General features: G+C 30.7%; 2 protein-coding genes across 2 annotated transcripts; both read right to left on the bottom strand.

Annotated features, from left to right (window-relative positions):
• Positions 1 to 1027: 1027 nt before the first annotated feature.
• LOC141703936 (cyclin-D2-1-like) lies at positions 1028 to 2877 on the bottom strand. Its single transcript, XM_074507312.1, has 6 exons — positions 2587 to 2877; positions 2154 to 2240; positions 1946 to 2044; positions 1564 to 1783; positions 1346 to 1467; positions 1028 to 1258 (listed from the first exon to the last, which is right to left on the bottom strand). The coding sequence occupies exons 1-6, from the start codon at positions 2875 to 2877 to the stop codon at positions 1028 to 1030; spliced, it is 1050 nt and encodes a 349-aa protein (XP_074363413.1).
• A 17873-nt stretch (positions 2878 to 20750) lies between these two features.
• LOC141703935 (cyclin-D2-1-like) lies at positions 20751 to 21295 on the bottom strand. The gene is made up of 3 exons (XM_074507311.1): positions 21289 to 21295; positions 21069 to 21190; positions 20751 to 20981 (listed from the first exon to the last, which is right to left on the bottom strand). The coding sequence occupies exons 1-3, from the start codon at positions 21293 to 21295 to the stop codon at positions 20751 to 20753; spliced, it is 360 nt and encodes a 119-aa protein (XP_074363412.1).
• Positions 21296 to 21987: the final 692 nt, after the last annotated feature.

The following is a 21987-nucleotide window of genomic DNA, read 5'->3' as shown; positions in this document are numbered from 1 at the left end:
ACTCGTTTCAATAACTTTCGAAAGAAATTAATAGAATTTTTGTGCATTTCTGTGCAATGAAATATTAATATCTGTTTAATATTTCTATTCTCATTTTTGAATAATATTCATATGTATTTTAAAAAATAGAATACAAATATCAATGTCTAGTAATATCTCAATACAAAATTGAACATATATGATAATATATATATATATATATGTATAAAATTTAAAATGATGGTATTTAGTTTAATTGTTTAAAATATTTTTGTTATGAAAAAATTATATTAATATGTTTTAATTGTTTTTCTATTTCAAGGACTATTAATATAAATTTAAATTTTAAGATAAAAAATTTATACTTCAAAAAATACGTTGAAGTGAATTTTTCGGAAGAGGAGTGCATAAGTAAATTAATTATTTAATTTAATTTCAAAAAATTTGAAATACTAATATCTGCTCTTTATTCAATAAATATAAGTAAATTTAATAATAAATATAAATATTTATTTAGAAAACGAATTATAATATTATCTAAAAATATTAATGATATCTAGATTCGGATTCCAATATTTTCTTTTATGTTAGGTCAAGAAAGAATTTTTTGATCTAACACAACAATGTAAGCTTCAAAAGGGTTAATTATTTTAAATTTTGATATATATTCCAAAATATGCGTTTGAATAACACAATCTATATGAAATAATTTTTTTCATAACTTTTAGTATCTTAAAAACTAAATATAACTTCCAGTATCTTATAGATCAAATAGAAGTAATATTCAAAAGACCACGCAGTTTATAGCAAAATGCTTCCGTAAAACATTAAAACAATTGTCTGAATTACAACTAAGAAATAAAAAGAATAACTAACAATCCTATTCATTTCCTAACATGTAACTCCTATTCTGTCATCTGTGTTTATATATTTCTATGCGGGCACTTGCATGAAGCCAGCCACACCAAAACCACGATTCAATCGAAACTGTTGGGACTTGAGTAATGCATCAGAGGTCCATATTAAATGACTTGATCTCTTGAAATGATCAATCAAGCCTTCTCCTTTTCGGATCTTGATTAGCAGCATTTGATGAACTAGGATCTGAAACAACTGTTCTCCCGTAGATTCTATAGCTCAAGAATGCTGCATCCAACACCCCAACAGGACTCCCGGACCCTGCTCGAGCTGCTACTGATACAGTACCATCAGGTAGATCAGTACTCGCTGCTATCTCTGTCAAATCTTCAATCATTTGAACACACTTCAGCAGCCTATCCTGCAAAGTCCAACAAATCATATGTTTAAGAAAAATACAAGAAGGTTTGTCCTGTCTTTTATTACAGTGGACACCGCAATTGTTTACCTTCTCAAAATGCATGACACCAGATATTGCCTTGTCAATCTCTGATTCCTGTGTTTCTCTCGTAACACAGATTGCAACAGCAGCTGAGATTTCCGAGGGCCTAAATTCTAGGAAATCAACACCTGCATTTATTCCACCAAAATCTGTATCAAACACTTGGAACATCATAGTACCAAAATCAGTTAAGAAACTTTATTTTAATATTTTAACTGTGAGACCTTCAATTGTGTTCACTATGAACTGGCATGATTTATAGATCAATGATCCATACATCAGAGACTCTGATGGAATCATATCTTCACTTTTGAGCTTTCTAATGAAGAAATCTATATACGAAAACGGAGTACAAGCATACATCCTCCATTTCAAGCTGGCCAACACATTAAGCTCCATCGATTTTAATGACTGATATTCAAAAATAAAGCTAGGATCTGCCACCTGAATTAAAAAAAATGACATCTTCTTATAACTATCAAAGATTCGGACCAAGCTTTGATCATTAAATTAAAGCAGAGTATGTCACACAGGCCACAGCTAGCATAAACATCACATGCACACACGATACAGGCATGTCATAATTTTTAGAAGAATTTCGCTTGCCTGCAAATCAACAGTAGATGGCACTCCAACATCTTCCAATTTTGCTGCTAACAATAAGCAGGCCACAGCTACCAATTGAACACTCCAAAATTTTTCAACCTATGCAATGCATATAAAGAAGAGACAATTAGCAATTTAGCATGTTAATACACACAGAAAAACTAAATTACGCTAAAAGCATCGACTTTAATTAATTTCATGGACTTACTAGATGTTCATAAACAGAAAGATAGCGATTCAAGTAATTAATCGCTAAGTAAATAGTCGGCGCTCCAAAACAAAAATGCCCATGAGCCTATTAATCAAAAACACAAAAACCCGAATCAGAAATTCCAAATCGGCATCACTTCTAATTAGGCATCATTCACAAGGGCATACGCAAAAAATGCAATAAAGATTATAAATTCATGTAAAGCATTTATCAAACAACAATGGTGACTAAAGGGGTATAAACTGATACCCCGTTAACTTTGATGATTAAACTGATATATGGCGTTCAGTTGAGTGACCACTTTGATATTTAACCGGTATAAAATCCACCACTTTTTTCTCCCAAACACCAAAAAATTTAACAAAAATCGAAGAATGTCCTTTACTCAATTTAAAAAAACAACAAAACTCAAGAAAGACACAAAGACAACCTTATACATCCAATCAACAGCTTCTTCTAATATCACAAATTCAAGTTCCTCATTAGCCAATCTTTCTAAATAATCACTAGCTGGGAGAAAATCTTTTTCTTTGTCAAACAAAGAACACACAACTTGATCACTCTGCATTGGAATAAGACCAATTAACGGCTCTGATCCATTGTCCACGAGATTATTAGAATCTATAAGATGGTTAAGATCATCAATGGCCTCAAGGTCATCAAAATGCAGACTATCAGTACAAAGCAGGTTTTCAAGACTAAAAGGGTCTGAGGCTGCCATTAAAACAAACAACAAAGGAGATTTTTAAAACAATTAAAATAAAGAATGAATGATTAAAGAGCTGATGATACAGAAAGAAATTAAATGAACTCCTAGAGATAGAGAAGTGAGCTGGGGTATATATAGGTATTGTGGTAGGGTGAGGGTCCAAGTGAGACCTGTGTACTAGTGCATTTTGATAAAAAACGGCTGAAAAGAAAAATATCTGTGATACTATTTTTTTTTGTTATAAATATATGAGATATTACTTTAATCCTATAAATATATTCTTTTGATACATATATTTTAATTTTCTAAAAAAAGATTGAATATGTTTTATTTTTTGAAGAAAAATAAAACAACATATATTTAATCTTTTTTATTAAAAAGGAAGAAAATTAAGTCAAGTTTAATTTATACCAATAATAATAACATATACTGATGATTGTGTATAATTTTTTCCTAAAGAAATATTTCTGTTAATTTTCATCAGTAAAAAGATTTTCGAAAAAGGTATATAATTTGACTTTCACTACGAGCAAATTCAACGATGAATTTAATTACATTTTCATATAATTATGACAAACACTTTTTAGATCGAACCTACTTTTTGTCATTTACTTAACAATTAATGAAAAAATAACGTATCTCGTATTCATATTTTTTTTGAAATATTCATATTTGCTTTTTGAAGTTTAATATTTTTTTTTAATTTTTGATCTCTCACTTTAAGATTTGGCCCATGCGGATCTAGGGTATAAATATCGATAATTCAACACTCTTGTATAAATAAAATTAAACCAATTATTCGTTAGTTTGAAATTTTCGCGTGCAAAATATTAAAATAATTTACCTAAAATAATTTACCTAATATCGCATTCCAACAATAAATGTAATTTTAAATACTAAATATAGTAATTCGTGCTAAAAATGTAAAGAATTCAAAAGATATGTTTAATTCAACTGAGAAAAAGTGTGACCGAGAAAAAATTCGGCTCAACTTGTAGTAACATAGACACGACGTATTTATTAATAAAATCCTAATCACATAAATGAAACCATAAAAGCTCGAATTTAACCTTGATTTAAAAAAATCAGAATCTTAGTCAGCGATGTCCATCTACTTCAAATTTTATTTGTTTTTCTTAAAAAAGATACTTTCAAAACTCGGAAAATCATAAGTTATGAATAAAGTCTGTAAAATTTGAATAAAGTCTTATATAGAACTTAACAGTTTTAATATATTATAAAAAATTAGAAATATGTTTTTATTTTTTACAATAGTTTTAAAAATTAATTTTATAATTGTGAAGAAAGTATGCCAAGACTGTTATAAACATTACTCTTTAATTTTAAATTTAAACAATATTTTTAAAAAACTGATCAAAATATGTCATACATCTATTAGTGGTGGTAATTTTCCAACAAAATAGTTAAATTAACAAAATCACTTATTATTGTTAGAAAAGGTTATTGAGTCACAATGGTAGACCAAATATTAAACAGATTATACTAACTTAACATTTATACGAGAAAGAAAAATAATGCCAAAGTCGGAGATTATAAATTAATAAAAAGATAAAATATTTTTTAAATGTTCAAAAAATCAATATGTTCGAGATCTCGACCTTATATCTTAAGAAGTATAAAGCTAAAACTCTTATTCATGCGGTCAATATCATAAACATTCTTCATCGAATGATAAAAGTAATAATAACGAAAGAATCGATGATAACAAATAAAAATTAGGATTATTTATGAATAAAAGTCGTGGCGTGAAATTAATCACTGCGCTAAAGTTGAATTTGCCCCACTATGTACACACGAACTCATGACAATCAACCTACAGCGTTACACGACATCCGCCCATTGGTGTAGTACAGGGAGACAGATAGACAACACCTTTTGATCATTACCCAAAGTATGTGTATATAGTATGAGAATACAATTTTTGTTTGTCTATCAAAAAAGAGAGGTATCGATCTCCTTTTATAGGAATGAAAATTTATAACTCCAAGATAGTAAGAAGGTCATAGGTCACAAATAATGATGAGGGGGAGATGAAATCTAGAAGGTCTTAAAGAGAAATGTCTAAAAAACAAAAGGTCATACAAGTGAAAAGTCTTAAATAAAAAGACTCACATTTAAAAAGATTAGTTTTCTTTCGAAGCAAACAAATATTGAAATAAATGATAATAATAATTCTAACAATCCCTCACATGATGCAAAAGAAAATGTAGCTTGTGTAATAGGAGAAGTTTTATGGACAACGGATAATCAGTTTTGTAAGTATTAATGTCTTGTGGACTTGAATTGATACCCCGTGCAAACATATATGTCATACAACCATATTAGGTGAAAATAAAAATTCTTGAACCTTTCTTGGCAGTAAGTGAAGATATATATGCGCACTAAAACCTTTCTCATATCAAAAGGTGTTCTTGCATGACATTAACCTTGATAATGCCTTTAACAATTTGTGTTATAAGATGCCCTACATTTTTATGTGGATATTTATGAATGCTCCAGAGTCCTTAGCCTACACGATCTCATAGGGAGTTGGGCGTAGCTCACATATTCATATAGGTAAGTTCATCAAGTTTGTATTGTCTTAAACCACCTATTACAAGGCTATGAACTTATTAAGAGCATTAACTCAACCTAACACATATGACAACAAAAAAATACTACAATTTTTCATTAAATTGGAATGGTGGTAGTAAAACATGAGTTCTTTTATGATTTAGTTTGACCCATTGAAATTTCTAAGATGGGTATCCATCATAATTCACTCTACATAGGCTTTAAAACCATTCCAATTGTGCTAACTCTTAGCACCATCCAAAGTCATAATGAGCACTTTTGTGATTTAACACAATTTACTCCACGATAGGGTTTAAACGTGTTTTATGCCAACTCTGGCAACAATATTTGATAAAGACCTTTGTAAAGAGGATCTGCAATATTCCCCTTTAACTTTACATACTCGAGTGATATCACATTACTACTGATCAAATTTACACACTATGGCATGTCTTAGGTGTCTATATTCTCTTTCTAATAAACATAGACTATTATCAACCTCAATTCACATGGCCTAACTCTTTTCTTCAAGTATATTCTTAGTGCTTGCGATCAATTATAAATATAATTTCTCTCCAACAATATGCATGTAACTCGGTCATTCTGATTAACAAAGTTATTATATTGTAGATGCATCTACAAAGTGAAAAATATAAATATTAACGAACTATTCTTCTCATTCTCAAGTAGCAACTTACTTTACAGAAGGAAAAAACTTTCAAACTAATCGGAGAGTTATAAAACACGTAACCTCATTATGTGGTAGCTTTTTAATATCAAAGTATTCATCCTGATATATATCAACCATCAATTTTATGTCACATTAATTCATGAAAACACAATAAATTTGACATGATAAAATTTATAAAAAATGCCTTTATATTTATTTAGTAAAATTTAGGTCACACACCACACATGAGATACTTGCTGCAATAATGACAAGTAGTACAAATTCATTTGATTTTTCTACATAATTAGAGTGATGAGAAACCAATCATGTATAATGTTCCTTACATTACTCCCTCAAGAATACACTAGTCTTTCATGTATTTATTATTTAAAAAAAATTCATGTTCAAGCATCTCAATCGTCCATCTAACGCAAATGACTATTACATGAGACACGAAAATGATTGCTCAATTAACTAATATTGACATATTTTTTAACCCCCACAGTGAATTAACTGGGCATCAAAATTATAAACTCTAAAAAAAATAAATTTTGATTAAAAATCTCATTCTCTTATTATCTTACCACAAAAAAGATATATATATTTTTAACATTTTTATTATTATTTACAAGATATATTACTCATGTAACTGTCTAGCAAATATATTCTCATTTAAAAATCAAATAAGCATGAAGTTTATGCAATACATCACAATATTGTGAACAAATACAAGACTAATATACTATTATATACATCATTAACAGTTTTTGTTCACTACTACTCCTTAAAAAATAGAGCCACGAAATTTTCAATACTACGCCTCAAATATTTAATCAAGTATGTCTGAATATACCAAAAAATCACATATAACTTTACAATATATATTGCAAGTGTATCGTAAAAAGATGACATATAAATAAATAGAAGTCAAAAACTACACACTTAAGTTAAGAGCTTAATTCTAGCAAGATGTCCCACCCTTCTCGGGCATATTATCAAACAAGCATATTATTTAAACTATCATATTATTGATATCATATAAATCGTCTTAACAAAATAATATTCATTGCAACTCAATCTCGATATATTGGTATAAATCCGTTTAACAAACACAAGTTCAACTTTAGAATGTTAGAAAAGGTTATTGAGTCACAACGGTAGACCAAATATTAAACAAATTATACTAACTTAACATTTATACGAGAAAAAATAATAATGCCTAAGTCGGAGTTTATAAATTAACAAATAGATAAAATATTTTTTAAATGTTCAAAAAATCAATATGTTCGAGATCTCGACCTTATATATTAAGAAGTATAAAGCTAAAACTCTTATTCATGTGGTCAATATCATAAACATTCTTCATCGAATGATAAAAGTAATAATAACGAAAGAATCGATGATAACAAATAAAAATTAGGATTATTTATGAATAAAAGTCGTGGCGTGAAATTAATCACTGCGCTAAAGTTGAATTTGCCCCACTATGTACACGAACTCATGACAATCAACCTACAGCGTTACACGACATCCGCCCATTGGTGTAGTACAGGGAGACAGATAGACAACACCTTTTGATCATTACCCAAAGTATGTGTATATAGTATGAGAATACAATTTTTGTTTGTCTATCAAAAAAGAGAGGTATCGATCTCCTTTTATAGGAATGAAAATTTATAACTCCAAGATAGTAAGAAGGTCATAGGTCACAAATAATAATGAGGGGGAGATGAAATCTAGAAGGTCTTAAAGAGAAATGTCTAAAAAACAAAAGGTCATATAAGTGAAAAGTCTTAAATAAAAAGACTCACATTTAAAAAGATTAGTTTTCTTTCGAAGCAAACAAATATTGAAATAAATGATAATAATAATTCTAACAATCCCTCACATGAGGCAAAAGAAAATGTAGCTTGTGTAATAGGAGAAGTTTTATGGACAACGGATAATCAGTTTTGTAAGTATTAATGTCTTGTGGACTTGAATTGATACCCCGTGCAAACATATATGTCATACAACCATATTAGGTGAAAATAAAAATTCTTGAACCTTTCTTGGCAGTAAGTGAAGATATATATGCGCACTAAAACCTTTCTCATATCAAAAGGTGTTCTTGCATGATATTAACCTTGATAATGCCTTTAACAATTTGTGTTATAAGATGCCCTACATTTTTATGTGGATATTTATGAATGCTCCAGAGTCCTTAGCCTACACGATCTCATACGGAGTTGGGCGTAGCTCACATATTCATATAGGTAAGTTCATCAAGTTTGTATTGTATTAAACCACCTATTACAAGGCTATGAACTTATTAAGAGCATTAACTCAACCTAACACATATGACAAAAAAAATACTACACTTTTTCATTAAATTGGAATGGTGGTAGTAAAACATGAGTTCTTTTATGATTTAGTTTGACCCATCGAAATTTCTAAGATGGGTATCCATCATAATTCACTCTACATAGGCTTTAAAACCATCCCAATTGTGCTAACTCTTAGCACCATCCAAAGTCATAATGAGCACTTTTGTGATTTAACACAATTTACTCCACGATAGGGTTTAAACGTGTTTTATGCCAACTCTGGCAACAATATTTGATAAAGACCTTTGTAAAGAGGATCTGCAATATTCCCCTTTAACTTTACATACTCGAGTGATATCACATTACTACTGATCAAATTTACACACTATGGCATGTCTTAGGTGTCTATATTCTCTTTCTAATAAACATAGACTATTATCAACCTCAATTCACATGGCCTAACTCTTTTCTTCAAGTATATTCTTAGTGCTTGCGATCAATTATAAATATAATTTCTCTCCAACAATATGCATGTAACTCGGTCATTCTGATTAACAAAGTTATTATATTGTAGATGCATCTACAAAGTGAAAAATATAAATATTAACGAACTATTCTTCTCATTCTCAAGTAGCAACTTACTTTACAGAAGGAAAAAACTTTCAAACTAATCGGAGAGTTATAAAACACGTAACCTCATTATGTGGTAGCTTTTTAATATCAAAGTATTCATCCTGATATATATCAACCATCAATTTTATGTCACATTAATTCATGAAAACACAATAAATTTGACATGATAAAATTTATAAAAAAATGCCTTTATATTTATTTAGTAAAATTTAGGTCACACACCACACATGAGATACTTGCTGCAATAATGACAAGTAGTACAAATTCATTTGATTTTTCTACATAATTAGAGTGATGAGAAACCAATCATGTATAATGTTCCTTACATTACTCCCTCAAGAATACACTAGTCTTTCATGTATTTATTATTTAAAAAAAATTCATGTTCAAGCATCTCAATCGTCCATCTAACGCAAATGACTATTACATGAGACACGAAAATGATTGCTCAATTAACTAATATTGACATATTTTTTAACCCCCACAGTGAATTAACTGGGCATCAAAATTATAAACTCTAAAAAAAATAAATTTTGATTAAAAATCTCATTCTCTTATTATCTTACCACAAAAAAGATATATATATTTTTAACATTTTTATTATTATTTACAAGATATATTACTCATGTAACTGTCTAGCAAATATATTCTCATTTAAAAATCAAATAAGCATGAAGTTTATGCAATACATCACAATATTGTGAACAAATACAAGACTAATATACTATTATATACATCATTAACAGTTTTTGTTCACTACTACTCCTTAAAAAATAGAGCCACGAAATTTTCAATACTACGCCTCAAATATTTAATCAAGTATGTCTGAATATACCAAAAAATCACATATAACTTTACAATATATATTGCAAGTGTATCGTAAAAAGATGACATATAAATAAATAGAAGTCAAAAACTACACACTTAAGTTAAGAGCTTAATTCTAGCAAGATGTCCCACCCTTCTCGGGCATATTATCAAACAAGCATATTATTTAAACTATCATATTATTGATATCATATAAATCGTCTTAACAAAATAATATTCATTGCAACTCAATCTCGATATATTGGTATAAATCCGTTTAACAAACACAAGTTCAACTTTAGAATGTTAGAAAAGGTTATTGAGTCACAACGGTAGACCAAATATTAAACAAATTATACTAACTTAACATTTATACGAGAAAAAATAATAATGCCTAAGTCGGAGTTTATAAATTAACAAATAGATAAAATATTTTTTAAATGTTCAAAAAATCAATATGTTCGAGATCTCGACCTTATATATTAAGAAGTATAAAGCTAAAACTCTTATTCATGTGGTCAATATCATAAACATTCTTCATCGAATGATAAAAGTAATAATAACGAAAGAATCGATGATAACAAATAAAAATTAGGATTATTTATGAATAAAAGTCGTGGCGTGAAATTAATCACTGCGCTAAAGTTGAATTTGCCCCACTATGTACACGAACTCATGACAATCAACCTACAGCGTTACACGACATCCGCCCATTGGTGTAGTACAGGGAGACAGATAGACAACACCTTTTGATCATTACCCAAAGTATGTGTATATAGTATGAGAATACAATTTTTGTTTGTCTATCAAAAAAGAGAGGTATCGATCTCCTTTTATAGGAATGAAAATTTATAACTCCAAGATAGTAAGAAGGTCATAGGTCACAAATAATAATGAGGGGGAGATGAAATCTAGAAGGTCTTAAAGAGAAATGTCTAAAAAACAAAAGGTCATATAAGTGAAAAGTCTTAAATAAAAAGACTCACATTTAAAAAGATTAGTTTTCTTTCGAAGCAAACAAATATTGAAATAAATGATAATAATAATTCTAACAATCCCTCACATGAGGCAAAAGAAAATGTAGCTTGTGTAATAGGAGAAGTTTTATGGACAACGGATAATCAGTTTTGTAAGTATTAATGTCTTGTGGACTTGAATTGATACCCCGTGCAAACATATATGTCATACAACCATATTAGGTGAAAATAAAAATTCTTGAACCTTTCTTGGCAGTAAGTGAAGATATATATGCGCACTAAAACCTTTCTCATATCAAAAGGTGTTCTTGCATGATATTAACCTTGATAATGCCTTTAACAATTTGTGTTATAAGATGCCCTACATTTTTATGTGGATATTTATGAATGCTCCAGAGTCCTTAGCCTACACGATCTCATACGGAGTTGGGCGTAGCTCACATATTCATATAGGTAAGTTCATCAAGTTTGTATTGTATTAAACCACCTATTACAAGGCTATGAACTTATTAAGAGCATTAACTCAACCTAACACATATGACAAAAAAAAATACTACACTTTTTCATTAAATTGGAATGGTGGTAGTAAAACATGAGTTCTTTTATGATTTAGTTTGACCCATCGAAATTTCTAAGATGGGTATCCATCATAATTCACTCTACATAGGCTTTAAAACCATCCCAATTGTGCTAACTCTTAGCACCATCCAAAGTCATAATGAGCACTTTTGTGATTTAACACAATTTACTCCACGATAGGGTTTAAACGTGTTTTATGCCAACTCTGGCAACAATATTTGATAAAGACCTTTGTAAAGAGGATCTGCAATATTCCCCTTTAACTTTACATACTCGAGTGATATCACATTACTACTGATCAAATTTACACACTATGGCATGTCTTAGGTGTCTATATTCTCTTTCTAATAAACATAGACTATTATCAACCTCAATTCACATGGCCTAACTCTTTTCTTCAAGTATATTCTTAGTGCTTGCGATCAATTATAAATATAATTTCTCTCCAACAATATGCATGTAACTCGGTCATTCTGATTAACAAAGTTATTATATTGTAGATGCATCTACAAAGTGAAAAATATAAATATTAACGAACTATTCTTCTCATTCTCAAGTAGCAACTTACTTTACAGAAGGAAAAAACTTTCAAACTAATCGGAGAGTTATAAAACACGTAACCTCATTATGTGGTAGCTTTTTAATATCAAAGTATTCATCCTGATATATATCAACCATCAATTTTATGTCACATTAATTCATGAAAACACAATAAATTTGACATGATAAAATTTATAAAAAAATGCCTTTATATTTATTTAGTAAAATTTAGGTCACACACCACACATGAGATACTTGCTGCAATAATGACAAGTAGTACAAATTCATTTGATTTTTCTACATAATTAGAGTGATGAGAAACCAATCATGTATAACGTTCCTTACATTACTCCCTCAAGAATACACTAGTCTTTCATGTATTTATTATTTTAAAAAAATTCATGTTCAAGCATCCCAATCGTCCATCTAACGCAAATGACTATTACATGAGACACGAAAATGATTGCTCAATTAATTAATATTGATATATTTTTCAACCCCCACAGTGAATTAACTGGGCATCAAAATTATAAACTCTAAAAAAAATAAATTTTGATTAAAAATCTCATTCTCTTATTATCTTACCACAAAAAAGATATATATATTTTTAACATTTTTATTATTATTTACAAGATATATTACTCATGTAACTGTCTAGCAAATATATTCTCATTTAAAAATCAAATAAGCATGAAGTTTATGCAATACATCACAATATTGTGAACAAATACAAGACTAATATACTGTTATATACATCATTAACAGTTTTTGTTCACTACTACTCCTTAAAAAATAGAGCCACAAAATTTTCAATACTACGCCTCAATTATTTAATCAAGTATGTCTGAATATACCGAAAAATCACATATAACTTTACAATATATATTGCAAGTGTATCGTAAAAAGATGACATATAAATAAATAGAAGTCAAAAACTACACACTTAAGTTAAGAGCTTAATTCTAGCAAGATATCCAACCCTTCTCGGGCATATTATCAAACAAGCATATTATTTAAACTATCATATTATTAATATCATATAAATCGTCTTAACAAAATAATATTCATTGCAACTCAATCTCGATATATTGGTATAAATCCGTTTAACAAACACAAGTTCAACTTTAGAATGTTAGAAAAGGTTATTGAGTCACAACGGTAGACCAAATATTAAACAAATTATACTAACTTAACATTTATACGAGAAAAAAAAATAATGCCTAAGTCGGAGTTTATAAATTAACAAATAGATAAAATATTTTTTAAATGTTCAAAAAATCAATATGTTCGAGATCTCGACCTTATATATTAAGAAGTATAAAGCTAAAACTCTTATTCATGTGGTCAATATCATAAACATTCTTTATCGAATGGTAAAAGTAATAATAACGAAAGAATTTATGATAACAAATATAAATTAGGATTACTTATCTGAATAAAAATTCGTGGCGTGAAATTAATTACTGCGCTAAAGTTGAATTTTTCCAACTACGTACACACAGACTCATGACAATCAACTTCCAGCATTACACAACATCCGCTTCACTGGTGTAGTACAGGGAGACACATAGACCACACCTTTTGATCATTGCCCAAAGTATGTGTATATAGTATGAGAATACGATTTTTGGTTGTCTATCTAAAAAGAGAGGTATAGATCTCCTTTTATAAGAGTGAAAATTTATAACTCCAAGATAGTTAGAAGGTCATAGGTCACAAATAATGATGATGCGGAGATGAAGGAAGGTAACTGTCTCAAAAACAAAAGGTCATACAAGTGAAAAGTCTTAAATAAAAAGACTCACAATTAAAAAGATTAGTTTTGTTTTGAAGCAAACAAATATTGGAATAAATAATAATATTAATTTCAACAATCCCCCACATGATGCAAAAAATTGAAAATTTCTTGATTTTAGCCGAATTCAATTTTTTATAGTAAAAAATATTAATTAATATATCAAAATTCTTTAAAATTTATAAAATGTAATGGATCATATTCAAATTCAAAATGAGTATATTTGTATTATACATAAGAAAATATTTTAAAATATAAATTACATATGTCTAAACTTTAAATAATATTTTACAATTCAAGTTGAATATCACCGTATAGTACTGAATTTCTTAAAATCTTATTTAAATATGTAATTTATAATACCCCACCTATTTTTTAAAAATGATTATAGACATCGGTTGATAAAGATACTGATGTCTTACAACACCTTTAACATCGGTTTTTAAAGTGACCGATGTTAAAACTGCTTTTAACATCGGTGACATTTTTAATCGATGTTAAAGGGGTGATGTCGTAGGCACTATTTCCTGACTAAAAAATGCATTCCGAGGAAGATTTTGAGATATTTTCCACTTACATCGCGGTTGCAACGATTGTACATGTCATCTCGTATTGATGAGAGTATGAGGTATCACAAGAATAGAGAGGTTACTGAGAGGATTATGACACACCCAGCGGACGGGGAAGAGTGGAAAAGTTTTGACATGAATTATCCAGATTTTTCGCATGATATTCGAAATATTAGACTTGGGCTTGCTGCAGATGGATTCTCTCCCTACAGCAACAAATCTTCCAGGACTGAATCAACATGGCCTGTTATTATGGTTGTGTACAATCTCCCTCCTTCTATGTGCATGAAGGATCCATTCTTGTTCATGACACTACTCATACCCGGGGATAAAGATCCCATGAGAGACATCAATGTCTACTTGAGACCACTTATTGATGAGCAGAGACAGTTGTAGAGTGTTGGTGTACAAACATATGACAAACTAATTTTAATTTGAGAGCAACACTACTGTGGACAGTCAATGACTTCCTGGCATTGGCAATATTGAGCGGTTGGTCAACAAAAGGAAAACTAGCTTGTCTAGTTTGTATGAGGAATGCCAGGGCCTCACAACTTCCTCAAGTCTACTTTCTGGGAAATAGTAAAGAAATTTAGAAGACTGGGCCATCATCATACGCGGCAAATAGGATGGCAAGTTCGTAATAAATGTGTGCAAATTGCTTTTCGACCACATGGGAAAGGTTATGCAAAGTCTAGGGCTGATGGATTTGGTGTGACTCAAAATTTTACACATTTCTCCATTTTATTTGAGCTTTCATATTGGGACTCGCTACGTCTACGTCATTGCATTGATATCATGCATGCTGAGAAGAATGTCTTTGATAATTTCTTTCACACAATAATGGGTAGTAAAAAAATCCAAGGATACTAATAATGCAAGAAAAGATTTCAAAGCATTTGGTATTAAAGAAGAGTTATGGATGCGAGGGAAAACAAAAGCCCAAGCACCATACACTTTCTTGAGAGCAACAACTTCAAGTTTATACATGGATTAGTAGTCTAAAAATGCCAGATGGTTGTGCATCAAATATTGCGAGATGTAGCAAGTTAGAGAAGAAGAAGTTGAGTGAAGTGATTACATTATAAATTAATTTCATATAACAATATATTGTTAATTAAATAATTATAAAAATATTTATAATTATTACATCTAACTTGTTTTATTTCCTATTACTATTGTATGTTTATTATCTATATGCATCTCTTATTTGGCTCTTTTGTGCAGGCCTACTCTACCTTTGACCCAAAATATGGGACAAAAAATCATGCCCATGAGACTGTTAATAGGCATATGCACAGAAATATGCACAAAACTTTGTGCAACGAGCAAACATGTATCAAGATGATTATTGCTTGATAATTGGAATTCACCCAAATTTCAGAAAAAATCAGATGCTGCTAAAAAAACGAGAGAATGTCAAAAAATTCCTCACACTTCCGGTGCCACTTCCTTTTAGCGTGTGGTTGGGTATGACAACTTACATTTAAACTTGTTAATTTAATATGACATTAAGATATCAACAGTGAATTTATTTTGTATATGCTTTCATCTTGAATTTGTACTCGATAGGATATAGAAGAAAAAACTTGCATGGAACCAAAATTAATTGACCTCTTTGTTCACTTGCACACCAAGGATAAGGAGAATAAGGAATTCACATCGGAGGTTGTTCGTTTATTAGTGGTACGTTTTTATATTGTTCCGTGCTTCGGTTTCTTATATTTTTAGTTTTGAACCTCGTTCTGACAGTTTATTTTAAAAACATATTTGTCTATAAAATTGTATATGTACACATGGGTAATATTTGGTAGGTTAAAAATTCAACCTTTATACTTTATAAAATCATATGTTCCTTGTTTTTTTATTTAGCATTAATTTGAACTCTTTTTTTATGGTTTTATTTTTTTTTCATTTTAGAAATTTTGTTTACAGATAATGCCTTTTTTATTTCCAGTTTAATTTGACTTTACATTTTTATTGTTTGTAATTTTTTACACATGCATCTAGGAACACTATCTAGTAAAGTGTGGAGAGCACAACGAGAATCCTTTGGAAGCACCAATTGATACATGGGTAGAAGTTGTGGGTGTTCGAAAAAATGCCATCATCGATATTCCACGCACGAGTGCTTCCAAACTTATACGTATGTTTATTAATTATATAATATGCACTGCATTTGTATTCTTATCATTCTATTTATATCGTTCATTATGTCATTTTTTTCTAATCTACTTATATATATGTATTTGTTTGTGTGTGCCCGTGTAGCTCTTTCTCCTGAATCTGGTAAAAGGAGTCGTCGACGATATGTTGATGATGAGTCAGGTGCTTCCACTGGAAGATTTTTTGTTGAGCACATGGCAGACAATCTTGTCATGCAAGAAGTGGACCGCATTGTAGCATTTGCACGTACACATTCTGATTAATTTGACCTCGCACCAGAGCAAGTCAATATTTTGACACAATCTGTGGTGGCGAGATTAAGTGACCTGCCATCGGACCACCCAATCGACAACTATGAGGGAACTTGTGCAGGCGATGGTGTCAGTGTTAAACGATGTCCAGAAAAGTAACCCTGCTGCTAGAAACTGCCAAAAGGTATATTGTGGTCCAATCATTTCGTAAACATTATATTTTGTTTATTGTTCTAATATTATTCAGAAAAAGCAAAAAAAAAAGACAATTAAATGAGAGTCACTATTTTAAGTTATCTAGAAATTAGTAACTTGGGTAAGACGAGATGCACCAAATTGAGAGATAAATAAAAATCGGTAATTATGGGGTAAGAGTCACCAATTTTAGTTGTCAAGCTACTAGTGACTTATATTTAAATATTTTGGTTTACTGAGGCACGACATAATATGTTAGTAAACTGAAATTTGTCAAAGGAGATAAATTATATAAAATAGCACCAAAACTGGCCAGGTCATATTCGTGGACCCTGGACAGTCTATAGGTTGTAGCTACTAATCACTTTCACCCTTTCTGCCATCTTGTTATTTATGGGCAAGTCTAGCAGGCTCAAGTATGGTTCAGACCGTATTTAGAACATCAATTACTCTATAATATTTATATAGAATGCCTCAAGTTAATATTTCAGTTAGGTGTATTGTGATCGAAATCTACTATACTCTAGTTCTTATTCTTAATTAAGTTGGTCTGTTATAAATTTTAGTGCGAGATAAGTTAATTACAAATATTAGACACATGTGGAATTTTGTATATATATTCATGCAACTTTTTTATTTTATATCCTAACTACTATCAGAACAATATAGTTGGTAACTTCGTAACAGTCTTTCACTTTATCATTTATCATTTCACATCCTGGTCATCCTTAGTGTAAAGTTTACTTTATGTCTAATTCTGTTGGGGGTTTGAGGAAATCAAATTTATATAACTTTTTTTAATATTGCAGGGTAAGAGGATCGCTCTTGAGACTGAGTATCATTCTGATGAAGATGATAATGGAAATCAATCACGTTCTCCACGTCAAAGTCGTAGTCGAAGTGGTAACTCTAACGGGATTTGGATCAGTTTGGAGATTGACATACCAGTTGGTTCCAGTTATAGGGCTGGTTTATGTTAACTTCGAATATATTAGTTTAGTGGCTAACTTTTGCAGCTTGGGGGCGACTTATGCCTTCTTTTGGATATTAGCTGACTAATGGGTTTAGGCAGAATTATGCTTTCATTTGCTATAACTGTGTGACATATGCTTTAACTGTGTGACATATGCTTGTCTTATAACTATGCGACGTATGTCTGTCTTATAACTGTGCGACATATTTTTGTCGGATTTGGGATGTTTCTCTTTTTGCCTGATGCTTAATATGGATTTGACTACTTGATTAATTTTTCTAAACGTGTTGTAATATTTTGTATGGGTTATTAGTTTGTATGTGTTGAGAAATCTGTGAATGAATCACTGGTTTAATTATACAATTTGAGGACAATGGTAAAAACATAGGTATACTATAAACTAGCCACAGAATCTTTCACAACATGTGATTAAAACGATGAATTCCGTCGTAGTACTGAGCTTATTTGAGAATTTTAGGTCGGATTTCGTCGCTACCGTAGGCATATGAGCGTACTTACTGGGCATATTTATGTTGGTACCTGTCACAAAAAAGGGGACTATATGACGGATTTCGTCATAATTTCTGTGCAATTTTATGACCGATTGTGTCACAATTCTAAAAATTATGCGATGGATAATGTCGTAATTCTGGGAATAGTTCTGACGAATTACGCCACAAATTTAAAAACAATTATGACTGATTTCGTCGCACTTTGTGTTTTTTTCTTTTTTTAATGATTGTTTTTATTTAGTATAAGACCCACAAATAACTTGCGACTGAATAAGATAGTACGACAGAATAAGAACTTATGACACATGTATTTATGACAGTTTTTTTCCGTCACAAAGTCGGTCAATTGCGACAGATTCTTTGTATTTATTCTATCGCAAAACCCCTTCCTCTTGTAGTGTGAACTCAATGTTCCCATGGTTCCAACATTTAGGGATGTTTATGCATGCTAATCTTGGAGTAAAGATAAAAACATTATGTATGTGCATATAAGAATGTAAACATTTATCGTAAATAAATTTTAATGAATCTACAATACAAATTCCAAACTTCACATATGAGACAGAGTGATACAAGAAATTCAAAAAAAATGCTAATATATGTAGTACATATTTCTTGAGGAAAAAAGATCAATAAAATCTTCTCAGGTGAGAAGAAAGGTATTGAAGGAATTGCGGGCATAGTAGTTGGTTTAGAAGTAGGGATGGAAGGAAGATGAGGTAGTGTTAGTTTTGGGAGGGTCGGCATCGTGGGGATTGGCATAGATGGAACCTGTGCGCTTGGCAAAGCTGGGATCGTAGGCATCGAAACAGCGAGAAGAGGTGGAAATGCGACCTTGGGTAGCGTAGGCATGGCTGGTAACGGAGGTAATGCAGTATTGGGCGGGGACGAGATTGTAATCATTGGGGGCAAGGTAGCGGAGGGACTATTCTGCAAGAGATGCCTTGTTCCTAGACTTTATGGAGAGACTTATATTTTAGAGGAAGTTATGATGAACTTTGCACTTCAGTTGGTTTATAAAAGGGAAAATATTGATTTGATGACAGGTTGTTGAACAAACTATAAAGATTGCATGAGTTTATTTAGCTTTCTAATTGACTGATCGATTTTTTTGACAGCATAAATTGTCAAAACATAAAATTGGATACGGCTGACTACCTACCAACTCACACAAAGTATTCAATTATACACACATGACCGCTAAAGGGCTTCAAATTGGGGCTATAGACTGTAATTCGTGTCCGGCAATGCTGCTCGCAAGCACCTCTAACTCGAATTTGCGAGCACTTTGAACTCGAACTCTTTTAACTGAACTCAACTTGACTCGAACTTCTATACAAGTCGGTCTATACATTCACATTTATTTAGTTAAAATGAGTCACAATGAGTGCATACCAAGTGTGACTAGAACTCGACTCGAATTTGAGAACTCGGCTCGATTCTAACTCGAACTCAATATCTAGTAATATCTCAATAAAAAATTGAACATATATGATAATATATATATATATATATATATGTATAAAATTTAAAATCATGGTATTTAATTTAATTGTTTAAAAAATTTTTGTTATGAAAAATTATATTAATATGGTTTAATTGTTTTTCTATTTCAAGGACTATTAATATAAATTTAAATTTTAAGATAAAAAATTTATACTTCAAAAATACGTTGAAGTGAATTTTTTGGAAGAGGAGTGCATAAGTAAATTAATTATTCAATTTAATTTCAAAAAATTTGAAATACTAATATCTGCTCTTTATTCAAAAAATATAAGTAAATTCAATAATAAATATAAATATTTATTTAGAAAACGAATTAAAATATTATCTAAAATATTAATGATATCTAGATTCGGATTCCATATTTTCTTTTATGTTAGGTCGGGAAAGAATCTTTTGATCTCACACAACAATGTAAGCTTCAAAAGGGTTAATTATTTTAAATTTTGATATATATTCTAAAATATGCGTTTGAATAACACAATCTATATGAAATAATTTTTTCATAACTTTTAGTATCTTAAAACTAAATATAACTTCCAGTATCTTATAGATCAAATAGAAGTAATATTCAAAAGACCACGCAGTTTATAGCAAAATGCTTCCGTAAAACATTAAAACAATTGTCTGAATCACAACTAAGAAATAAAAAGAATAACTAACAATCCTATTCATATCCTAACATGTAACTCCTATTCTGTCATCTGTGTTTATATATTTCTATGCGGGCACTTGCATGAAGCCAGCCACACCAAAACCACGATTCAATCGAAACTGTTGGGACTTGAGTAATGCATCAGAGGTCCATATTAAATGACTTGATCTCTTGAAATGATCAATCAAGCCTTCTCCTTTTCGGATCTTGATTAGCAGCGTTTGATGAACTAGGATCTGAAACAACTGTTCTCCCGTAGATTCTATAGCTCAAGAATGCTGCATCCAACACCCCATCAGGACTCCCGGACCCTGCTCGAGCTGCTACTGATACAGTACCATCAGGTAGATCAGTACTCGCTGCTATCTCTATCAAATCTTCAATCATTTGAACACACTTCAGCAGCCTATCCTGCAAAGTCCAACAAATCATATGTTTAAGAAAAATACAAGAAGGTTTGTCCTGTCTTTTATTACAGTGGACACCGCAATTGTTTACCTTCTCAAAATGCATGACACCAGATATTGCCTTGTCAATCTCTGGTTCTTGTGTTTCTCTCGTAACACAGATTGCAACAGCAGCTGAGATTTCCGAGGGCCTAAATTCTAGGAAATCAACACCTGCATTTTATTCCACCAAAAATCTGTATCAAACACTTGGAACATCATAGTACCAAAATCAGTTAAGAAACTTTATTTTAATATTTTAACTGTGAGACCTTTCATTGTGTTCACAATGAACTGGCATGATTTATAGATCAATGATCCATACATCAGAGACTCTGATGGAATCATATCTTCACTTTTGAGCTTTCTAATGAATAAATCTATATACGAAACGGAGTACACGCATGCATCTGTTAGAAGTCAAACTCTCTCTAGAAGATATCACAACAGCTGGTTCGAATAAATATTTTAAATATCTAACATGATAGGAAGTCAAGCAATCAATATCAGCAGCTAGTTAAACCCATGATAAATGGTGGGCAAAATAAATGTTACAGTATGCAAGATTGATGGTCAAATATGTGTAAGCACAAATGGAAAAGGTGTCACCCTTAGAAGTGTACACGCAGTAGCTAAATAAATATGATGGCGTAGAACATGGTAGGCTTGCAGATTACAAGACTTCATCTAGGTTTTGAAGTAATACAATGTTAGCTTAAAGTCCTCATGTATAACTAGACAGTAAATGTCAAAGAAAGCATGCATGCAGCTGGCTAAGTTTAACGCGGTATCATCAAGTAGTATAAATATAGGTTAAGTATTTTGTTTGTAAAAAAAACACACCTGAAAAGAAAAAACACAGAATAGTTGTTAACAAAGCTGAAGCTCTTTGTTGAGAAAAATAGCCAGCAGCCCTTGTTTTTATGTCAAGAGTGAAAAAGTTGTAGCTTATTATTGTTATTAATATATAC

This window comes from Apium graveolens, unplaced genomic scaffold, assembly GCF_009905375.1.
Source record: "Apium graveolens cultivar Ventura unplaced genomic scaffold, ASM990537v1 ctg7202, whole genome shotgun sequence".
Taxonomy (NCBI): domain Eukaryota; kingdom Viridiplantae; phylum Streptophyta; class Magnoliopsida; order Apiales; family Apiaceae; genus Apium; species Apium graveolens.
The sequence above is the reverse complement of the archived record's forward strand: the minus strand, read 5'-3'. Positions and strand labels throughout refer to the sequence as shown.

Coding starts and splice junctions, on each gene's coding strand:
- LOC141703936 (XM_074507312.1), bottom strand. CDS start 2,877: ATGGCAGCCTCAGACCCTTTTAGTCTTGAAAACCTGCTTTGTACTGAT. Junction 2,241..2,586: donor CTGTTGATTGGATGTATAAG/GTTGTCTTTGTG, acceptor TTTGATTAATAG/GCTCATGGGCATTTTTGTTT. Junction 1,259..1,345: donor GTGTCATGCATTTTGAGAAG/GTAAACAATTGC, acceptor TGGACTTTGCAG/GATAGGCTGCTGAAGTGTGT.
- LOC141703935 (XM_074507311.1), bottom strand. Junction 20,982..21,068: donor GTGTCATGCATTTTGAGAAG/GTAAACAATTGC, acceptor TGGACTTTGCAG/GATAGGCTGCTGAAGTGTGT.